At 36.4% G+C, this 21,103-nt stretch overlaps 1 protein-coding gene across 1 annotated transcript; it reads right to left on the bottom strand.

Moving 5' to 3' along the window:
- Positions 1-18,785: 18,785 nt before the first annotated feature.
- Smp_043320 (Tyramine/octopamine receptor) lies at positions 18,786-20,390 on the bottom strand (the record flags this gene model as incomplete). The annotated part of the gene is made up of 1 exon (XM_018796897.1): positions 18,786-20,390. The coding sequence occupies one exon, from the start codon at positions 20,388-20,390 to the stop codon at positions 18,786-18,788; it is 1,605 nt and encodes a 534-aa protein (XP_018651993.1).
- Between the last annotated feature and the right edge of the window lie 713 nt (positions 20,391-21,103).

Here is a 21,103-nt window from a genome sequence, read left to right as displayed (position 1 = left end):
CAGGCTCCTTACAACTCACTAAACTATGTTGGCCTGTTCCGTTCAACCGCGAGTTGGACCAAAAACGGGGATCGTTGCCTGATCACATTGTGCAAAGTTTGAGTAGGGACCAAGAAGTCGGATTGTTGGAGGGTGCTATCAAGTTGAAAGCAGCAGCTTCTTCTGATAACTGCCGGAAGCTCTTCCAACTCACCCGAGTCACTGGCAGCAAGAAGTATGGTGTGAGCGAAACAATCTGTGGAGCTAATGGAATGCTGATCACTTACATCTACCGACGTCTTGGGCTATAGATGGAGTGTTTTTCCACGGACAGTCCAGTTGGCTTGATGCCCTGCTGACATTGACATGCCCGGCGACGACTGATCCACCCAACGAGTCCAAATTATTGGCTTCCGTCATACTTATTAGATTATTGAAAACTCCAGAAAGATTGACTTGTTGGGAACAGACGGGTTTTCGTTAGGATCGAGGATGTATTGATCATATCCTCACCCTTCGCCAAATGTTAGAACACATTCACATTTATTACAGGCCGACAATAGTAGTGATGCTTGACATCACGGCTGCCTTCAATTAGTTGAACAGGACTGTTCTCTGCGATTGTCTATTGAAGGATGATGTACCTGAGAAGTTTATTGACATACTGAAAGCCCTATATACAAACACCTTAAGCATAATAGGGGCATATAACCACCTCTCCATTGTTCCACTCAAACAGTGGGGTTAAGCAGGGTTTCCCAATCTCACCATTCCTACCCAACTTTGCCATCGATGACATTCTGGAAACAGTTCTGGTGGATGTAGGTATTAGTGGTGTAGATCTGTTCCATTAAGAAAGACTTTTCAACCTTTGGTACGCGGATGATATTGTCTTACTGTGAGATGATACCAAGCTATGCAATCTGTACTTAATCAGTTGGCAATTATTGTTCGTAGGTGTGACATGTACTTCACACCTTCTAATTGCAAAGTACTTCTGCAAAACTGGCAGGACCCTCAACTTGCACTCACTCTTGGTAGTGAGCAGAGAGAAGTAGTCGAGAAGTTCGTGCATCTGGGTGGCTGCGTAAATGCTGGTGATGGTGTGAGTCGTGAGACTCCCTAATTGGTGTCCTGGACATGAGATAACACTGCCTGACACGTTATCACACATGGCTCAGAAAAGAATATTTTCTGGGTTTGGTACTACATGTTATCTCAGAGATATTATTCATGTAACGAGGCTTACTCAAGGTGAGAGGGCATGTAGTAACACCACCATTAAACGGAGAATTGAAAGAATATATTTAGTAAATGTATTTGGGAAAGATGGTTACCAACTAAACCTGTTTATTGGACTTATCATTACGCATAATATCAGTAGGAAAGTTCATAAATGGATAATTCTACCTCGCATAGAAAACATGACGTCTAGGAATAGATTTAGACTACATACCCACAAAATCTTCATCATCGATATCATTCAATTCAAAGGACCCCTCACTGCCTGTAGTCAACTACGGATCTATGTTCGACTGTAAGTACATGAAGATGTCCGACAAGGAAAGCATCTAGAAAGCTAGACCCAAGAACTCTGATCATGTTCAAATCTACAGACATATGAGAACCGACTCGAGCTATCAGTGAATAAGAAAAGGGATGAACAACTTCAAGGTCAGAGATCAGGGCAGGGGAGAAGACTATCAAAGCAGACATACGTGCAACGGCCACATAATGATGGACAACAGCCATTCAAAATCGAGGTAAACGGGATAACGTGCTCCATAGAGATTCTTATAGAAATATAGTGAAAGTCTTACGACAAAACCACCCAAACCAGACGATATAACACATCCAAAATCCTCATCTTGAGTTGAAAGTATCCATCAACATCTTATAGCGCGATTACGTTAAAGATTATATTAGGGAAGAAAATGATATAATCTGCCATATAGCTGGTGTAGTCATAGATATGTTATCCTCGTACAGATAGATGGGAAACATAACACACTCATTTCTGTCTATATGTGTGCACGTGATTAATATCTTTACCTCACGTGAGTGATTGTGGGTGCGCACTGCTGAGTAGTTTCGCACTCAGTATCTGAGATGATTTTGTGGGTGACAACTACGTTAAATATACATTCGTTGTTCATTCGAAGAATGAATTGACGAAAACTATGGGTGAAACTTCGGGGATTGTATCAACAAACTAGATGACGGTATGAAATGATTAATCTTACTGATGCTCTTGTTTCACAAAATAGGTAGACTTGAAATCGCTCTTTCCCTTTTTCCCTTGGTAACACCGTTTTTTGGAGATATGTTGCGCTTATAAAGTCTTATTTTACAAGTGAAATGCTAGCCCACTATTTTCAGGTTTTACGGAATTGTAGAAAGGCGTTTGCATTGTAGAAAGGCGTTTGCACTGTTCACCATAAATATGTCACAGGTGTTTGTACAGCATAGAAATTGACGTCAAAAATGAAGAATTGAACCACTGTTTAGATTTGAACTAATTTTCCCTCGGAGTGTTGTAATGTTCCTGTATCATGATATATATATATATATATATATATATATATAAAAGCATAATTGTATTACTGCTGATTATTTTGCAATTACTAGCAGTTTTATCAAATAAGCTTTTTCTAGGGTGTTTCATAATAATGGAGTTCTTAGAATTTCAGAAAAATATGTTTTTACTAGTTATATATAGTGCAAGATATCTTAGTATCATGGTGTATAATGATGTTGAATGTAAGGATATTTTATTTTTCAGGAAAAAGGCAAGTTGTTATCTTTATTCATTTTATCAGAATATTCTTCTTCTAATGGACACATTATCAATGCGTTTCCATCTTTTATACTAATTGAAGTAACAGATAACATAAGGTGATACTGCACAGTATATTTTAGGTGATTAAGTTGTTACATTTTATACAAGTATTTATATTACATATTCTGGTATCAGTTGTTTATATCTACATTGGCATGACAAATTATCATCAAATAAACATAATTGCATCTTTCGTGACGCTTTCTCTACGGGCGTGATTTTTTCAGAATACCTACTATGCAATGTTTCCTAGATAAAGTATTGTCTAAAGCTCAGATGCGAAGAAGTAACTGACTTTGTTCCTCAGACAACTAACATTTCAAATACATTTGATATAATAACCAAATGTTCAGTTAGTTATCATCACACTGATTTCTTTTAAATCTTGGATTATTGGAACTAGAGTTCAGACAATTGATTGAGTTTTGGAAATTTCATGTATGTTGAGTGGCTTACGTACTTCATCTGACACACAGAATGGACTTAATTTTTGTGAAGTCACATTGACATTCACTGGGAGTTGAGTACAAAACTTTATCAAATTGGAAGATGTTTTCCAATGAACTAGATAAGTGAACGGATTATAACTAGTTTCTATGGAAAATCCATTTGTTTCATACAAGTCTACTTCTAACACAAGCATCTCAAGTAATGCACACTCAGACTACGAACGAATGAACAGTTTGTACCCCCAAGGCTTTCACTAAAGAGACTTTTGACTGATATCAATCACTAGAATACTACATTTACACTGTCTTCTAGATTGACTCATTACGATTATCATTCTCAGTGGGTCCACTACTTTGCTAATACGTGAAATGTTCACACAAACTACACACTTTCCAAGGTTAGGATTCGCATAATTTTCTACCCTTACAACTTACGTTTTGATGCGTTTCCAACAGACGTCCACATTTCAACGAAATCCTTGAATTAAATCCTTTGATTATGTTGAATGAGGAGTATTAATACATGTAATAGTCTGATGCAAGGCTTTACACTTTTAAACTGTCCTTAGTAATCTTGTGACGATTACTTTTAGTTCGAATTTATGATTGGGACTTGATATTTGAGAGGGTTTTGGAAATAATTCAAGGCCCTTTTCATTTTAGTGAACTGTTCGAAACAATTTATGTTTGAAGTTTCAATGACAATGAAAGCATTAACTCTGATTTTCTGAAAGTACTATGAATCATTCTTCATAATGTGGACAAATTAGAAGGCCACTGCACGTACACGACACTCGGTCTCCATCAGATACATAGTTGTGAAGTATATTAATCTCATTTGTCGAAAATTAGTGATATTGAATCGAAAACCGAACTGTATCAAATAAGGAATTTTGACATATTATACTGATTTTGAATGAAGAGTTTGTGGATAGTTCAAAAGGATAACTATGGTTAGTAATTGTATCCAATAATTCATCGATCGAATATCCATGGTGTAACATTTTTCTCTAACAGATACCGATATATACTGAAATTTGTCTGTTCATTATGAAGTAATTGATCGTGGATTCATGAATGCTACAGCTTATTGGATGCTTTAACTTTCGGCTATTAGTTTCTGCATTTGTTCATTTGTTACACAATTATGCGAGGATTATTTGATTGTCCTATAAAGTAGTTGGTTTCGTAGAGACCTGTGTTCTATCACTCATGGAACACGTTTAAGCCTCCCATTGTTCATATTCTAACAACGATCGTGTTTCCTAATCATCTTGTAACATCATGATGATACCTGTAAATTAAAGTTGGTTTTACCAATATGACTTTGTGGTAGCGACACCAGATGTAGTGATAGACCAGCAAGATGGGGAAAAATTTATTGTTTACCGCAAAATTACATAATGCATTCATGAGGTAAACTCCCATCCATACTGGATATTTCTTATCGTGAACTGGCAATGATGGGAACCAGAAAAATGAAGTAAAATACAGACGGTTCAGAAGAAACGGACTAATCAGCAGCTGAAAACATTGTTTCCCCACTCCCTACCAGTTTCCAAGTTGAACTAATTCACCTCTTCAAATCTGGTTTTTAATAATGTAAACCCCAACCCCAAAATGGCTGTCTTATTCGATACTTATGTAGATGCAGGAAGTAGATGAAAATTAGGAGAATTAGAAGTAGAAAGGATAGATTTGAAGATTAGGCAGTTTCAAATTTGTACAGGCCTACTACAAATCAAACAGACACTTTCAAACAAACTGAAGGACGAGGGTTGGAGTGCTGTACCAGCTGAGCCTTGACTCAAAGAACTGATATCTTAAGCTGCATTTAGTCTCCAATATACCAACACAAGCATAAGTAGTGATGTTGAAATGAAAACAGGGATAGGTAATGTCATTGGGACTACCTAAAATTGAAATTACTGAATTTGATGAAAATCCACTTAATTCTTTTATGTCAATGAACGGATTTAAAGGAAACATCACGGACAGAGACATCGATGACACCCAAAGACTCATGTTCTTGTTACACTATTGTGAAGGAGTAGCGGATAATGCTGTAGAACTGTGTGTGTTATTGCCAGAAGAAGAATGTCTCATAAAGGCAGTTAGCATTTGTTGAAGCACTCCAAACAAAGTAATTAAATGGTCATTCATTGCATCAGGACGATGTAGCAGGTTTGCAGAGGCTAGTGAGAGAAATGACCAACTGTAAGATAGCCTTTTCATAAATGGAACGAGTTGCGAAATTAAAATGTTCTACTAGCATAAAATGATTAATGACGAGAGTATCACGAAAGATACAATTCAAACGGGCAGAAGCGGTAGACGACACCGTAAATAAAGGATTAGCACCCGAATCCTGTGACTGATCAGAGCTTCTAGAAAAGATAGCATCAGCTGCTATAAGTACATATGGGAAACTCGCAGTGGAATTTGCAAAACTCAGACAACATCACTGAATGGCCAACTCACCTCGAGTCGAGCTAAGGCTCATGCATTGTTTAGCATTGAAAAGAAGCCCTATCGAATCTACTAAATAAGGCTAAATAATTTTTAGTTGTATAGAGGAATGTTACCTTAGCTAAGTGTTTATTAACAGTTGTCTACGCAAGATACTTCGGATCCGATGACCAGACACTATCAGCAACAAGTTACTGTGGGAGACAATAAACCAGATGCATCTGTCAGCTGTCCTCCATGCATGACTCTGCACTATAGTCCGTCGTATGAGTTCCAGATAATGTTGACAATCTTCTGAGGAACTCCATATTGTCGAATAAGTTTCCATAATGTTCTCCTGTCAACGCTGTCAAACTCCTCATAGTCAATGTAGTTGATGTATAGTGACGAATTCCACTCAAATGGTTGTTCCATGATGATCCGTAGTGTCGTAATTTGGTCTATGCATGACCTGTCGTTTCGGAATCCAGTCTGTTGATCTCGAAGTCGGACGTCTACTGCATCTTTTATCCGGTTCAGCAACACTCTGTCGAAAACGTTTCCTGGTGTTGAGATTATTGTGATGTATTTATAGTTCTCACATTTACTCAGATCTCCCTTCTTTGGTATCTTGATTAGGTATCCCTCTATCCAGTCCAGCTGTGGCAATTGTTCCTCCTCCCAAGTCTTCCTGAAAAGAATATGGAGCATACTTGCATTTACATCTGTGTGTAACTTCAGAGCTTAAGCTGGTATATTTTCCCGCTTTTGATTTGTCTGATGCCGATCTTGACTATAGGAAGGTCTGTGTGAATATTTATATTCACATGTAACTGAATATTTATGTCTTAATTATCAACTTATTTCAGGCAGCTTTTATTACATCCATTTACATCTGTGTATGTCACAAAACTTTTTACTTAACTGGAACTGGTTTCCTGATGAATAAATTCATGATACCGATGTTTATTTTAAAAGTTGATCAAAATAACAAATAGTAAATATAATAATTCATTTTTGTATTGTTTGTTCTGATCTTTCCATTGATGTTTGGGACTGCAGTTTATCAGTCTCTTATTGGCATCCTGCGTGGATTGCCTCGATATTGTCTTAGGTCACAATCATTATATGCAAAGATGGATGATGGAGTCCAGGAAGCTCATTTTGTCCTATCTGGGACTCGTCAGATGGATGTACTTGAATCCCAGGGTTCATATTCACTCCGGACTTAGCAGCTAAGTGGATAACGTGATGGTGTTATCCTAACACCTGTATACAAAGATTATTTTTCTACACTAAGCTATTCAAACTATTGATTGAATATTTACACACATGAATAATACCCAGTTTCATAAAAAACCAATTTTTTTTGTTTTGATGACAAATTATACAATAATTACCGATTATTTTCTTATCGAGATTCGCAATAATTGTGTAATAATCATCGTGTAATCTTTATAAACTGATGACTACATTGAGTGTCTTTGTAAGGCAATACTTAATATGATCTAATAGTTCAGTACGCATCCTATTGAAACTTGTTATTTGAGTTGAGGGGATTTTCGTAAAATCACTCTCACAAACATGATGGACCGTATAGCTTACACGTCCAGCTACACATTTTCTTCAGGAGACTGGATTGGTTTACACGTAATATTACTTCAAATGTCAAAATGAGATGTGTCTTTTCCGTTTCTTATATCTTGTTTTGGCATCACGGGACTTCATAAAACTTTTAACACATCATCTATTGTTACTTTCACATAATATCGAGTGCAAAATGTGACAGTATTTAGACATGATGAAAGGTTATTTGAAAAGATAATTGCATTCCACTTATTTTAATCGTGTATACTAATAAACAAATCCCAATGTAGTTTAAAAGGAATCCTTTTTCATACACCCACATCTCGGAGGTGATGCAGCCAGTGGAATACCAATCCAGAGAATATGTAAGACAATCGAGAGGACAGTAAATCCTGGAAAACTGTGACTAGTGTTTCTCATGTGTCCAGTGGTGACACGTAAGCGAAAAGATGAATTACCTAACTCGGCCATATCGTTTGGCCTTGATCAATAAGATTGCTTTTATGAAGCAAGTTTGTTATAACTTGTGGCCTGTGTGCCCTGTTAATGTATAACGTGATAATAGCGACAATTAGAGAGCAGTGATTTATCGATCGGGCTAATGACGCATAAAACCCGTGCAAGAAGCTTAGAGTACTTATCGGTGCTGCTTTCTGTCTAGCCCAGCCAGTTAAGTTCAGAACATCAATCTCAGCCTCTGTGGTATAAATCAGTTATTTCAAACAAATTGTGTTTACATACCAACCAGACAGATCACATCGTACCATAAAATAGGAAACAACATTTGAACAAGATTTAGTCAAATGTAGCTGCGAATACAGGAGATATTAATTGATAGACACGGCGTAACTCAAAAATAGTAAATCGTATAGTGATAGTTCAGAGGTCCAAATAAAGCTCATAATAGGAGGGACATGAATATGAATAGTTTAGTTATTTAACAATTATACATTAAAAATATACACATAGTATTGGTCCGTAAATGGATCCCAAAGTTACCATTCATTATTCTTATCGGGGAATAACAAAATTATATTAGCTGAAGATCTAAATCTTAAATTTTCGTGCTTGTGAACACCTCCAAGTGTGGCTAAGTAAAGATGTGATCAAGACAATATATTTCCCAATTAGTGCTTATTGGTCATAGTACTGTGGCGGATCAAAACGTATATTAACTCAAAATAGCAATAAAGTTATTACATCCAAATATAAATGTTATAATATACCAATTGTAAGTTATAAACACAAATAAAAGTAAGTAGACGTTACTTAAATTGGCAGGTTGTGCGCGTTCGAGCTGCGTTTGGTACCAGAATCCACAATTATAGATAATTAATAGTTCCCGTGAGGTTGTTTTGGTTTCAGTAATATTGTCAGACGTAGAATTTAATGTAAATGGGGCTGCAGTCTATAAATGTAGATAGTAGATGATTTAGAGTTCAGTCATCATAACCACAAGTGAATGAGAACGAGAGGCGTGTGTATAGTAGTGTATTTACTAGCAGTTAACGGTGTGTCTCGTGCTGAGTGTTACACAACAAAAGAAAGTGTGTTCAAGGTCATACACTAAAACAACATTTACAGTCATTTTGTGATAACTGTACAAACTGTGAAAATTAACAAAATAAATGCAAATAATATCAAAAACTATTCACAAATTAAGTTTGTCGTGCTTATATCCACATAGCTCCCCCCCAGAGTGTCCGAAGGTAATACTAATAATACAATATAATAATTGCCTGTTACCCCTCGTCGAGGAGCATAGGCCGCTCACCAGCATTCTCCATCCAACTCTGTCCCGGGCCTTCCTTTCCAGCTCCTTCCAGTTGTTATTCATCCTTTTCATATCTGCTTCTATTTCCCGGCGTAATGTGTTCTTTGGCCTTCCACTTTTCCGCTTCGCTTCCGGATTCCGAGTTAACGCTTGCCTTGTAATGCACATTGGTGATTTCCTTAATGTATGTCCGATCCACTTCCAACGTCTTTTCCTAATTTCCTCTTCAGCTCGAATCTGGTTTGTCCTCTCCCATAAAACGCTATTGTTGATGGTATCCGGCCAATGGATGTTGAGTATTTTGCTTAGACAACTGTTTATAAATACTTGTGCCTTCTTGACGATGAATTTATTAGTTCTCCACGTTTCAGCTCCGTACAGTAGAACTATCTTGGCGTTCGTATTGAAGATTCTCACTTTGAAATCAGTTGACAGTTGTTTTGAGTTCCATATGTTCTTCAATTGTATAAATGCTGCCCTTGCTTTACCAATCCTCGCCTTTACATCTGCATCCGATCCTCCTTGTTTGTAAACGATGCTTCCCAGGTACGTGGATGTTTCCACCTCTTCCAGAGTTTCCCCTGTAGCTCTTCTAGAGTTACTGCCGGTCCCAAGCCCAGGTAAAGGAGGAGGGTTGGGCATGGGGTTAGCGACCCCATCCCGTAGAAAAACTAACTCGCTAAAAAGACGCTAACCAGAAAAAAAATAAATCAAGGTAATACCAGGTTGTAACGAAAAAGTAAGAGTACAATATATGCATGCATACAAAACAATAATTGCAATAATAACGAAAGAAACGTGAAAATGGGTATGTCATAACATGTTACGGAAAAAATTATTTTTTTGAACATGCATGTAAACTTCGGGATATGACATGCATGCTAGTAATACACAATGTATTATAATACAGAGTGACATCGATCTAGAGCAGAACAACACAAAGAATGAGAGCACGGTCAATCAGTGTTCTAGTTTGCGAATCATAATAAAGTATAAAACTTAAGTTCGCTTCGTATTTTTTGTTTGATTCTCCCTATTGACGTTTTGGGCTGCAATTGATCAGTCTCTTATTGACATATGTGCACACTGTGCGTATTGACCCGATAAAGCCTTAATTCACAAGCATTATAAACAAAGATGGATAGTGAATAGCAGTGGAATCCAGGACGTGCGTTTCATCCTATTTGTGACTCGTCAGCTGGATGTACCTGCATCTCAGAGTTGATGTTCACTTTGAGACTCGAACCCAGTAACTTTCGCTTCAAACGTCATCGCGTTATCCACTCAGCTACTGAGTCCTGATAGCCACCTCCTTGTGCAATGAAGTTTAAAATCACTTAGTATTGTTTGTTTGAATCTTCCCATTGATGTTTAGGACAGCAATTGATCAATCTTTTAAAGTGCAAAACGGTTAATAAATTCACAAAATAAAGGTTGGACTGTTTAATTTCATGTAAAATTAATAAATAATTATCAAGAACTAGCTGAATTATTATTGTGACTATCTTAAAGAAAAATGTATCACAAAACCGATAATTATGGGAAAATGTAATTAATTATATACCCGTTGTGTTAAAAATTTTTTTTAAATAGGAAATTGAGTGAATTTACAAATGCAATATATATCAATGGTCATTTTGGTTTATTATTCAGCAAAATGAACGTAATTTCAATAAATTAAAGTATACAGTAAGAAAAGATATGCAGTTTTTAAAATGAATATTATAATTAAACTTATGGATAGCCTGAACCTCGACTGTGAACAAGTTTCGATTAATAGGAAAGTATTGGTGAGGTGGAGAAACCAGAATCAACGAGATGTTCCAGGATTGAGATATTGACTGACTTTGTTAGACACACATAACTTGCACTGAAATAGCAGCCAAACCAATATATGCCAATTGGTTTGCCTGAACGGGAGAGTTTTCCTCCACACAACTATGAAGTGAACGTTAACTGGAGAAGAAAATACAAAGTTCAACCGAATAGATTTTTTGTCTGAGTGATATGGGAATTCTATTCTTCAGAATCTCTTCTCCAGCATCCCTTTCAACTGAGTTTTCATGAGGATAGCATTGACTCTCTTCCATGTTGTTGTTTTGGTTTCAGATTCAAGTCAATGAATATAGGGCGATCACGACTACCGATAAGTAACTGCTGTACCTTTTCAAGTTTGGTGTTAATTGTACTATCAGTACATATTCATTTGATCCTTGTGTATAAAGGATAAATAGTTTCTCTACTGGTACAATGGGACCCAACTTTGGAAATTCGTGATGAGATCGTCATAATTTATCAATATGTTTACAGATGGATCATAGGTCGATTCTGGAGGGAGATGATATTGTATGTATGATTTTCGTTTGTTGATATTCACTCTTCATAGTCGTGATATATACTAACAACACTTGTAACTTTGTGGTTGTATGAAAATATTTTCACTGAAATATTTGTTCGTAACTGCCTACGTTGTCGCCATTTCGATGTATGTATACACAATGAGCTTGATCAACTTAGTTAAATAAAGATTAGTATTTGGTGTGATAAACGTCAGCTATTTGAATCACTTAATTCCATTTGACTGTCAGCACGTATGTGAAAATCTGAGTTCGAAGTATGGCTGTTCGAAATTACAGTATGATTGATCTCTCCCATAGTCCACTTATTTCTAATGTGTTCCACTCAACATCTTTCAAAGTGCATTCTGGAGGTCGCGTGACCAGAATTCACGCGATGTTCCTTGATTCAGATTTGACCGATATCCTTATTCGTCTAAGTATTCAGACAGATCAACGCTCGGAGGTGTGTTTCTAAATGGTTCGCTTTGTTTAAATGATATGGAAATGTGAATTTTAATCGAATAGTATGTTCTTCTAGTGCATCTAGAATGTCTGTTTTAGTATCACTTTCACAATTGTTTGCCACAAAATATTTACTGAGGCATATGATAAACCTAGATCTCTCTTCTTTTTCCAGTGTATGTATTTGAGCACAAAGTTACAGAATATCACAGTAAAATATGAGAACCATATAGTACATAGTCAATTTCCAAACTATTAATCAATCGTCTCAATCTTGAACGTTACTTCTGCAAATATCAGTTCATCGTCTCCGATTATTATTGTTCATGCATCTTCATACCGATCGCGCTTCGTCCTACTGAAATACATTCAATGCCCGACCGTTGTTATGTACTACTTGGATATATTTAGCCCACACCAAACACGTTCTATGATTGACAAATAAAATTGATTGGTATAAATAATCTACTTCTGTTGTCAGGAGGTTGAAAGTATGGAGATAGGTCTATTAAACCTATTTTGTAAACAATTTTCGATAGCTTTTGCATGTATTTTGTTTATTTTCACATTTTATACATTTATCACTAAACAATTGTACTTGTTGTTGAAGTGTCTGACCTTGAACGCTTGCTAACTAACTTCCTACCGTTTTTGAATTCAACATAGCATGACATTGTAATTACTCATAAATAAATACATTCTCATACACACATGCCTCGTTCTATTGTGCCTGTGGATATGTTAACTGTGCTATTAATTGACTATCATCTATATTTATAGACTATTGTGACATTCCCATTACATTCTACGTTTGGCAAACTTACTGGAGCCATATCAACCATATTGGAATTATTATTTATCTATAATTGTGGATTATTGGTACCAAACTCAACCGAACACTCAACAGCCGGCCAATTTAAGTAACGTCCCTAAACTTTTATTTGTGTTAATAACTCATAAGTTATTTTATTGTTACATTAACTTTTAGACGTAATTATTTTTATTGCTATTTTTTGGTTAATATACTTTTTGGTCCACCACACACTAATTAGGACAGTTGAAGTTGTTTCAGCAACTGTCAGAGGAACAAATCAGTGTTGAGATTTCCGAGGCTAATCTCAAAGGATTATACAATGAACGTTTATTTTGATCTCAGTAACATGTATTATAGACAGAATGGTGGACTAGCGATGGATTCAACTTCAAGCACAATAATAGCAGCCTTTTTCGCGTAAAACTAGTAAAGGATCCTGTGAAACAGGTCATCAATAAGCTTGAAATTTACTGCTGTCACATTACTGGCACGCACACTACCGTTAACCAGAATATGAGAAATAAGAATAATTGCAAGTGCTGATGTCAGGTCAAGTCCAGCCTCTGGATAGATCAATCTACTCATTCTTCTCCAGCCACATTTTTAACCTGTCACGTATTCGCTTATTAATCCTAACTGTCTCACTAAACGCTCGTATATGTAATAATTACTTACCTTACTCATTGTGTGTCTGCTACTTATTTTTGTTTGACAATAAATGTCGATTCACGATCGGCTAAAACGAGTTGGTTCACTCGCCATCTCCACCGCGCGACATTCCGTTTTGCCTCGCTTTCCAATCAATGATTTTACGAAATATACTTATTCAAAAATCCATTCATGTATTTGACTTATTTAATTCCGTTATTTACTAACGCGATTTAAGTCGATAATTATATGCGAGGATTGGCGACATGTATAAGTCGATAACGATAACCACACGATCCAACTGGAGTCATTTATTGCAAGGTCTCTGAATAACTAAGTTGATTTAATAATGGACTCTCATTAACCACGTCCACCTTAAAAGGAGCTTGACAAAATATTGTATTTCCTGTACGCTTGTTAGACAATAAAGTAGATGATTTGATTATAAGGGATATTTACACGAAATTTTCATTTTCTTGACATTCCATACCTTTTCTATAGCTTCTACCCATTCGTGACAACAGAAACCTAATAAATGCCTCACAAACAGATCTAGAAAGACCTTGTCAGGCGGCACTACAAATAAACAGCTAGATTTTATGTATAATGTGTTGACTGAACCAGAATACCAAGAGGAGTTTTTTAACAGAAATGTAGAGACATGCACTCTCCGTAAGAGCAATTTCTTTTTGAAGGCACAAGTGAAAGAAGATATAAATATCAATGCTCAACATGACAGTCTAAATGGAGCAAAGAAAAATGACTTGAAAAGTTTGATTATGCTGTTCATCATGTTTCTATTCACTACCATACCTGTCATTTTGCAATTAATTTGTACTTTCTACCTATTACGATTAGGTATGCAATCCATTTTCACTTATTACCTTTGATTCACAAGTTGCTTTGGTCTGTTCCATGTTTTTCTCATGTTCATATAAACATTACTGTAAAGCTTGATGAAGATCTAACTGAAAGCAACATTTGTTTGTTTATATTTTGTTGTTGACTCTTCCTGAAGCCCTTTTTAGGATTACTATCGGTTCCCATTCAGTGTCGATGACTAAAGTTGGGACAAGCTCACTCAGAAAAAACCACTTGAACCCACCGGGTATCGATACAGTACACATAGATCTCCTTATAAATGACACCCATCCATCAAATAAATCAGGAATGACAAGGTCGCAGGGCCAGATAGCACATCAACTGAAGTACTGTATTTAGATATAGAGGAAACTGCAAAAATGTTCCATGTTCTGTTCAGAAATATTTAGAAGGAATAACAATAACCAACTAACTGGAAGTGAGATGACTCATTCGGATACCGAAGAAAAGTGATCTTAATCAGTGTAAAAACCATGGAGCGATCACACTACTATCAATACTAGGTAGAATTTTCAACGATGTTGTTGAACTGAATAGAATATTCTGTGGTCGCTTAATTTTGATACCAACTAGCCAGCGTATCAGCAACTTCCAAAGAAGTAGGATTCAACGTTCAAAAGCCTAGTAGCAAGATTATGGAGTGAAACGAAGTGAGCGCAATTCAAATCACACGTGGCGGAGAATGTCGCGAAAAATTGAAAGTCTTTACATACTTGAACAGAATCATTGATAAATAAAGAGGATCTGGTGAAGATACTAAGGCTTGGATTGGTAAAGCAAAGACAGCATTCCTAAAACTGAAGAAAATCTAGAACTCAAAAGGATTCTCACACAACTTCAAAGTCAGAGTTTTCAACACTAACGACAATATAATTCTGTTGTACGGAGCAACAGCATAATTTGTCAGAGAACGAACTAACTTTCAGTTGAGGAGAATATTTAGAAAAGGCACTGAAGGTGGGTACGGCACATTTTGAAGAAACAGTCAAACTGCATTACAAGGCAGGTCATAACTGAGGAGACTCAATGTAAAAAGAAAAGCAACAGTCTAAAGAGCGTATGCCGTAGAGAATTGGAATCAGGAATCAAAATGATGAACAGAACTTAGGGACAACTGGGAAGGAGAGCCATGGACAGTGTTTGGTAGAGGTTTCCAACTGGTGACCTATTCCTTATGAGCAGTAATAAGCTTAAAGAAGTGAGTATCACACCTATGTACTAGATGTTATATTGAACAACTTAAAAAACAATTGTCAGTATCATGGATTTGTTCATCAGGAAATCGGTTCCAATCAACAAGACATTTTTGTAACAAAAGTGTATGGATACGATGAATGCTGTCTGGAATAAGTTGATAATTGAAACACAACATTCAATTTATATGTAGTTGTGAATATTCAACTGCTTAGATTTACTAAACTTGTTCAAGTCTGAAAAAGGACGTGTAATATGAAAATATCAAAGTGGTGATGAGGTCTGACAGTTTCAAAATATTTCGCCTAACATAATTTACGAAATTTCTATTCAGGAAGAACAAGTGCCACAGCTGGACTGGATAGAGGGATACCTAATCAAGATACCAAAGAAGGGAGATCTGAGTAAATGTGAGAACTATAAATACATCACAATAATCTCAACACCAGGAAACGTTTTCGACAGAGTGTTGCTGAACCGGATAAAAGATGCAGTAGACGTCCGACTTCGAGATCAACAGACTGGATTCCGAAACGACAGGTCATGCATAGACCAAATCACGACACTACGGATCATCATGGAACAACCATTTGAGTGGAATTCGTCACTATACATCAACTACATTGACTATGAGGAGTTTGACAGCGTTGACAGGAGAACATTATGGAAACTTATTCGACAATATGGAGTTCCTCAGAAGATTGTCAACATTATCTGGAACTCATACGACGGACTACAGTGCAGAGTCATGCATGGAGGACAGCTGACAGATGCATTCCATGAAAGGACACGAATCAGACAAGGATGTCTGCTCTTCCCCTTCCTCTTTCTTCTGGTGGTTGACTGGATTACGAAGACCTTCACATCTTAGGGAAAGCACGGAATACAATGGACGGCTCGAAATCGATTAGGAGATATGGACTTTGCAAATGACCTAGCTCTTCTATTCCACACAAACGAACAAATGCATATGAATACAACCAGTGTAGCAGCAGCCTCTGCATCAGTAGTCCTCACTCAACATACAGAAAGGATGAAGCAAGATTCTCAAATACAACCCGGAGAACACCAACCCAGTGACCCTTAATAGAGAAACTCTGGAATAGGTAGAGAGTTTCAAGTACCTGGGATGCATCATTGATGAAGAAGGAGGATCTGGTCCAGACATAATGGTGAGGATTGACAAAGGAAGGGTGGCATCCCTACAGTTGAATAACATATGGAACTCCAAACAACTGTCAACTAATTTCAAAGTGAGAATCTTCAATACGAACTTCAAGACAGTTCTACTGTATAGAGCTGGAAAGTGGGGAACTACCACAATCATCACAGAAATGGTACAAGCATTCATAAACGGTTATCTACTCAGGATATTCAATGTCCAATGTCCGGATACCATCAACAAAAGCGTACAGTAGGAGAGAACAAACCAGCTTCGAGCCGAAGAGGAAATTGGGAAAGGCTGCTAGAAGTGGATGGGACATACATTGAGGAAATCACCAAAGTGCATGACGAGGCAAGCATTAAATTGGAATCCTGAAGGGAAGCGGAAAAGAGGAAGGCCGAAGGACGCACTACGTCGTGAATCGGAAGCAGACATGATAAGGATGGATAGCAACTGGAGAGAACTGCCCACTTCAGGGGTTGGATTGAGAATGCTGATGGTCGGCCTATGCCCCTCCATGCTAGGTAACAGGCCTAAATGTGTAAGTAAGTAATTCACGAAATTTTTTTAGTTGTTTATAGTGTTCGGCTATTACTTGCACACCATTCGATGTCGTACCAATTACGCCCACATATCAGCAGGTAGAATTTTTGTTTTAAGCAGAAATCTAATTTCAAAGAATCAGAAACTTTTATGCGATTGTGTTTAGATTTCAATCGGACAGTCAACAATAGCTTCTTTTTAAGTTGTCATATTTAAATCTAGACGCCAAATGTATCAGTCATGTAGGAGTGTCTCCTCAACATAATCCAATGTTATGTGTCTAAAAATTCATCACGTTCATCTCCATTCGACTTCTACTGACCTGACCAAGTGTAACTCAATCTTTTCACTTCGTTTTATCCGAAAGTAACATTCATATTGACGACAAATACCGTTTTAAATATTCTCGATCTTTCGACTAGACTATTCAAATAATAATATTAGTTAGTTCATGGGCAACCAAGTGATATCAACAAATACTTCACCAGATGTGAATAAGTATTTAGTTCAGCTGTTGTTAGGTTCTCAAAGGTAGACTAGCAACTTGATTACTCAACTAGACTACAATTCACAGGTCTGAGGAATAAACGTATGGTTCTATATCACTTGTGACATTTGTCCTGTGATAAGTGACTGTGATCACCCTGGTGTATCTGACAGAGTTTTCAGTTAGGAAACAATGAATACTTAGCCATATATCAAGCGAGTCAAAGATGTGGATGACATAGTGTTAGAAAACTCGAAACATTCATCTGCTATGATAACCATTGACAACTAATTATCGACATAGCAAAATTTCAAATTGGCATTTTTTGTGTCTAGAATTTTTCAATTCTGATTTGATATACTAATAAGTAGTATCACGGAAAAAGAAATATAAAATGAAACCAACTGGTCAAACATAAACATCGTTGCAAAATTCTTGAAAATAATTCTTTTGTCTTTTTCGAAAAAAAACATGCACACAAATCTATCCAATCGTCCCATCCATACATGAGCAGTTAAACAAGCTTCCGAAAATTTGTCAACCAAGTTGACTAAACTTCCATTTCGAATGTTTTCCTGAATACATTTTGATAGATGTTGAGTGGAACACATTAGAAATAAGTGGACTATGGGAGAGATCAATAATACTGTAATTTCGAACAGCCATACTTCGAACTCAGATTTTCACATACGTGCTGACAGTCAAATGGAATTAAGTGATTCAAATAGTTGAATAGACAATAACTACTCATCTGTTAACTGCTCTCATCTTAATCAGACACCTGTGCACACAAAGATAAATGTGATGGAAATGTAGATAGATATCATAAAATGCTCAATCAGAATATTTTCAAGATCTGTTATACGTTATCTTTATGAAACAGAGTAAAATGTACATTTGACATAATCTAATGTCTGACTACTAGGCTACAATTTCAGCAAGACACAATTAAGAATTCGAATTTGATGTGGGCAGAATGAAATTGTTCTGTATTATTTTGTCTGAATAAGACAAAACATAAAACATTTAATTGTACAATTACTGTTTTGTTTCTTCAGTACACCCAATGCACCTTGTCTCTCTTTATATATATGTCCATAATGTAGTATTCGTTTATTTGTAGGTCTGTCAAATACACAAATTTCGAATGCAGTTGATAGTGTAGTTCAAAATTTTCAATTATTTCTTCCAATATGTAACAAACGTTTAAATGCTTTTGCATACTTATTATTACAAAATGCGTATATAAATGGATTACACATACTATTCACGTAAGCAGACCAACAAGTTGCCATGTAAATTGGTTCAGAAAATAGACATTCGCATGTTCCTTCCACTAAATACATTGTGGTAAATGGAAGCCAGCATAAAATGAAACAACATACTACTAATCCTACTGTTTTGACAGATTTTTGTTCTCTGCTGAAGATAAGACGTTTATGACGGCTACAATCCATTTTAGTGTGTGTTTTAGAATACTTCGACATGGAAATTTTACTTCGTGTAGACTGACTATGTAATGTGTGTTTGTGTTTACGTTCATAATTTTTCTGTCGATTATTTAGAGCAGTGTCAGTCGTTTTGTGAACAGCTTGAAGTGAATGCTCTATGATTATATCATCTTTCGTATGAGCAGTTGGTGAAGTACAGGCTTCTGTGTTCTCTGTACTTTCATGAACCACAAACATAGAAAAATCATTCAAATCAGATTTCGTCGTTCTACGCAACATCGTTATGCGAAACATCGGAATAAATTTTGTGTGTTGTTTAGGCGTTTCCGAAACATTCCACTCTGGTTGTACAGCACGCTCATTGGAAAAGGAATTCATGGAACTTTGACTGTAAGATTGAGTGACAGGAAATTTGCTCAGATTGTTACGTCTCTCACATGGAGTGCAGGCAATGCACAATTTACATTGTCTGCATTTTGACACAAATAATCGAAGTTGATTGGAGTTAACTGAACTGAGATACCTCTTGATACGTACAAAGCGATGGCGATAGATATTATTCGGATTGAACAGTAACCTAAACGATCCAAATCTATGTTCTTCCGGATTAGATGAAAACTTACCAAATTCTAATTCCCTCGAACGACGATGAATCACCCAAAATATACGTATGTAAATGAAACCGACTAACAAAAATGGGACGAAGAATATGCAGATTCCTGTGAGAAATCTATATCCTGCATCAGTTCTTATGTAACAACGTCCTACTCCTGTGTGGTGTTGGAAGCCAAATATAGGTGGGACCATTACTAGCAACGATATTATCCAAGCACCTCCAATCATTAAAAATGCAGTACGACGTGTTCGCTTGCTGATGTATTTCATCGGATAATTGATTGCAATATATCGATCCACAGATATACAACATAAGTTCAATATGGAAGCTGAACACAAGAACACGTTGAGAGACAGCCAGTATATACATAATTCGTGTGATTCATAAGGCCAATAACCGTAAACTTGACGCATGATGGAAAGTGGTAGAACTAGGACTGCGACAAGTAGATCAGCCAGAGCAAGTGATACAATGTAGAGATCAGTTATACGTCTCAATCCCTTAGTCGTTACAACAGCTGAAATAACTAGTAAATTACCACAAAATATAAAAATGTCAGATAGGATTTGGAGGGAGATGATAATTATGTTCAATCCGAATCTCCATTCACTGAACATTTCACTTTCCACTTTTGTTAGATTAACGAGATCATTGATAAAATTAGAATTTGTGTTGAATAATCCATAAGAGATATTTGCATGACATGCCTCCATTCTATATTCATTCTCTGATAAAGTGTTGTAATTTGAAAATAGGTGGTTCATTCGGACTACTTTTTCTCAGAAACTTTATCAATGGACAGGAATCTTTGTTAAATTTCCAAAACGGACATTATTTGGCAGCTTTACTGGGAGTAATATTTTGGCGCTTCATTCATAAATTAACATGTGCATCAATGTTCGACTGGTTAAGTGGATTCCTATCATCCTCATGAAATTCACTACCAGACTGATACACCAATTGGAATCTTATTTAAAATATTAGTCCAGCTTGTCTTCTATGTGACAGAATTTGAACAACTGTGTTTTGAGCTTACTATCCACATGCTTTCCCCTTCATTGATGGAAAATGTTTCACACTTCCTAGTGCATCCCTCAAACCCTTTATCCAATGACAATAATGGTAATCTTCATAATGATAATTTTTGACATTATATTATTGGTTAATGTCTGAATACCGACAGTTTATAGGTTTCTTTCACATACAAACGAATGATGATGTGAGAAATTACACTTGGAGTTTAGGTAATGGTGATTTCATCACTGTAATTTTGTTCGATAATTAACTTACTCGTCGATCCCATTTGTTTTCCATCATAATCTACCATTTTATTAAATTTTGTTGACAATGATCGACAACGTACTTTAACCAAGTATTCTAAATTATATATCAAACCATTTAAACCATTTTTATTCGAAGTAGAAAA

The sequence above is a fragment of the Schistosoma mansoni genome, chromosome 4, assembly GCF_000237925.1.
Source record: "Schistosoma mansoni strain Puerto Rico chromosome 4, complete genome".
In the NCBI taxonomy this organism is placed as follows: Eukaryota; Metazoa; Platyhelminthes; class Trematoda; order Strigeidida; family Schistosomatidae; genus Schistosoma; species Schistosoma mansoni.
Note: the sequence above shows the minus strand (reverse complement) of the source record. Positions and strands in the feature narration are given on the sequence as shown.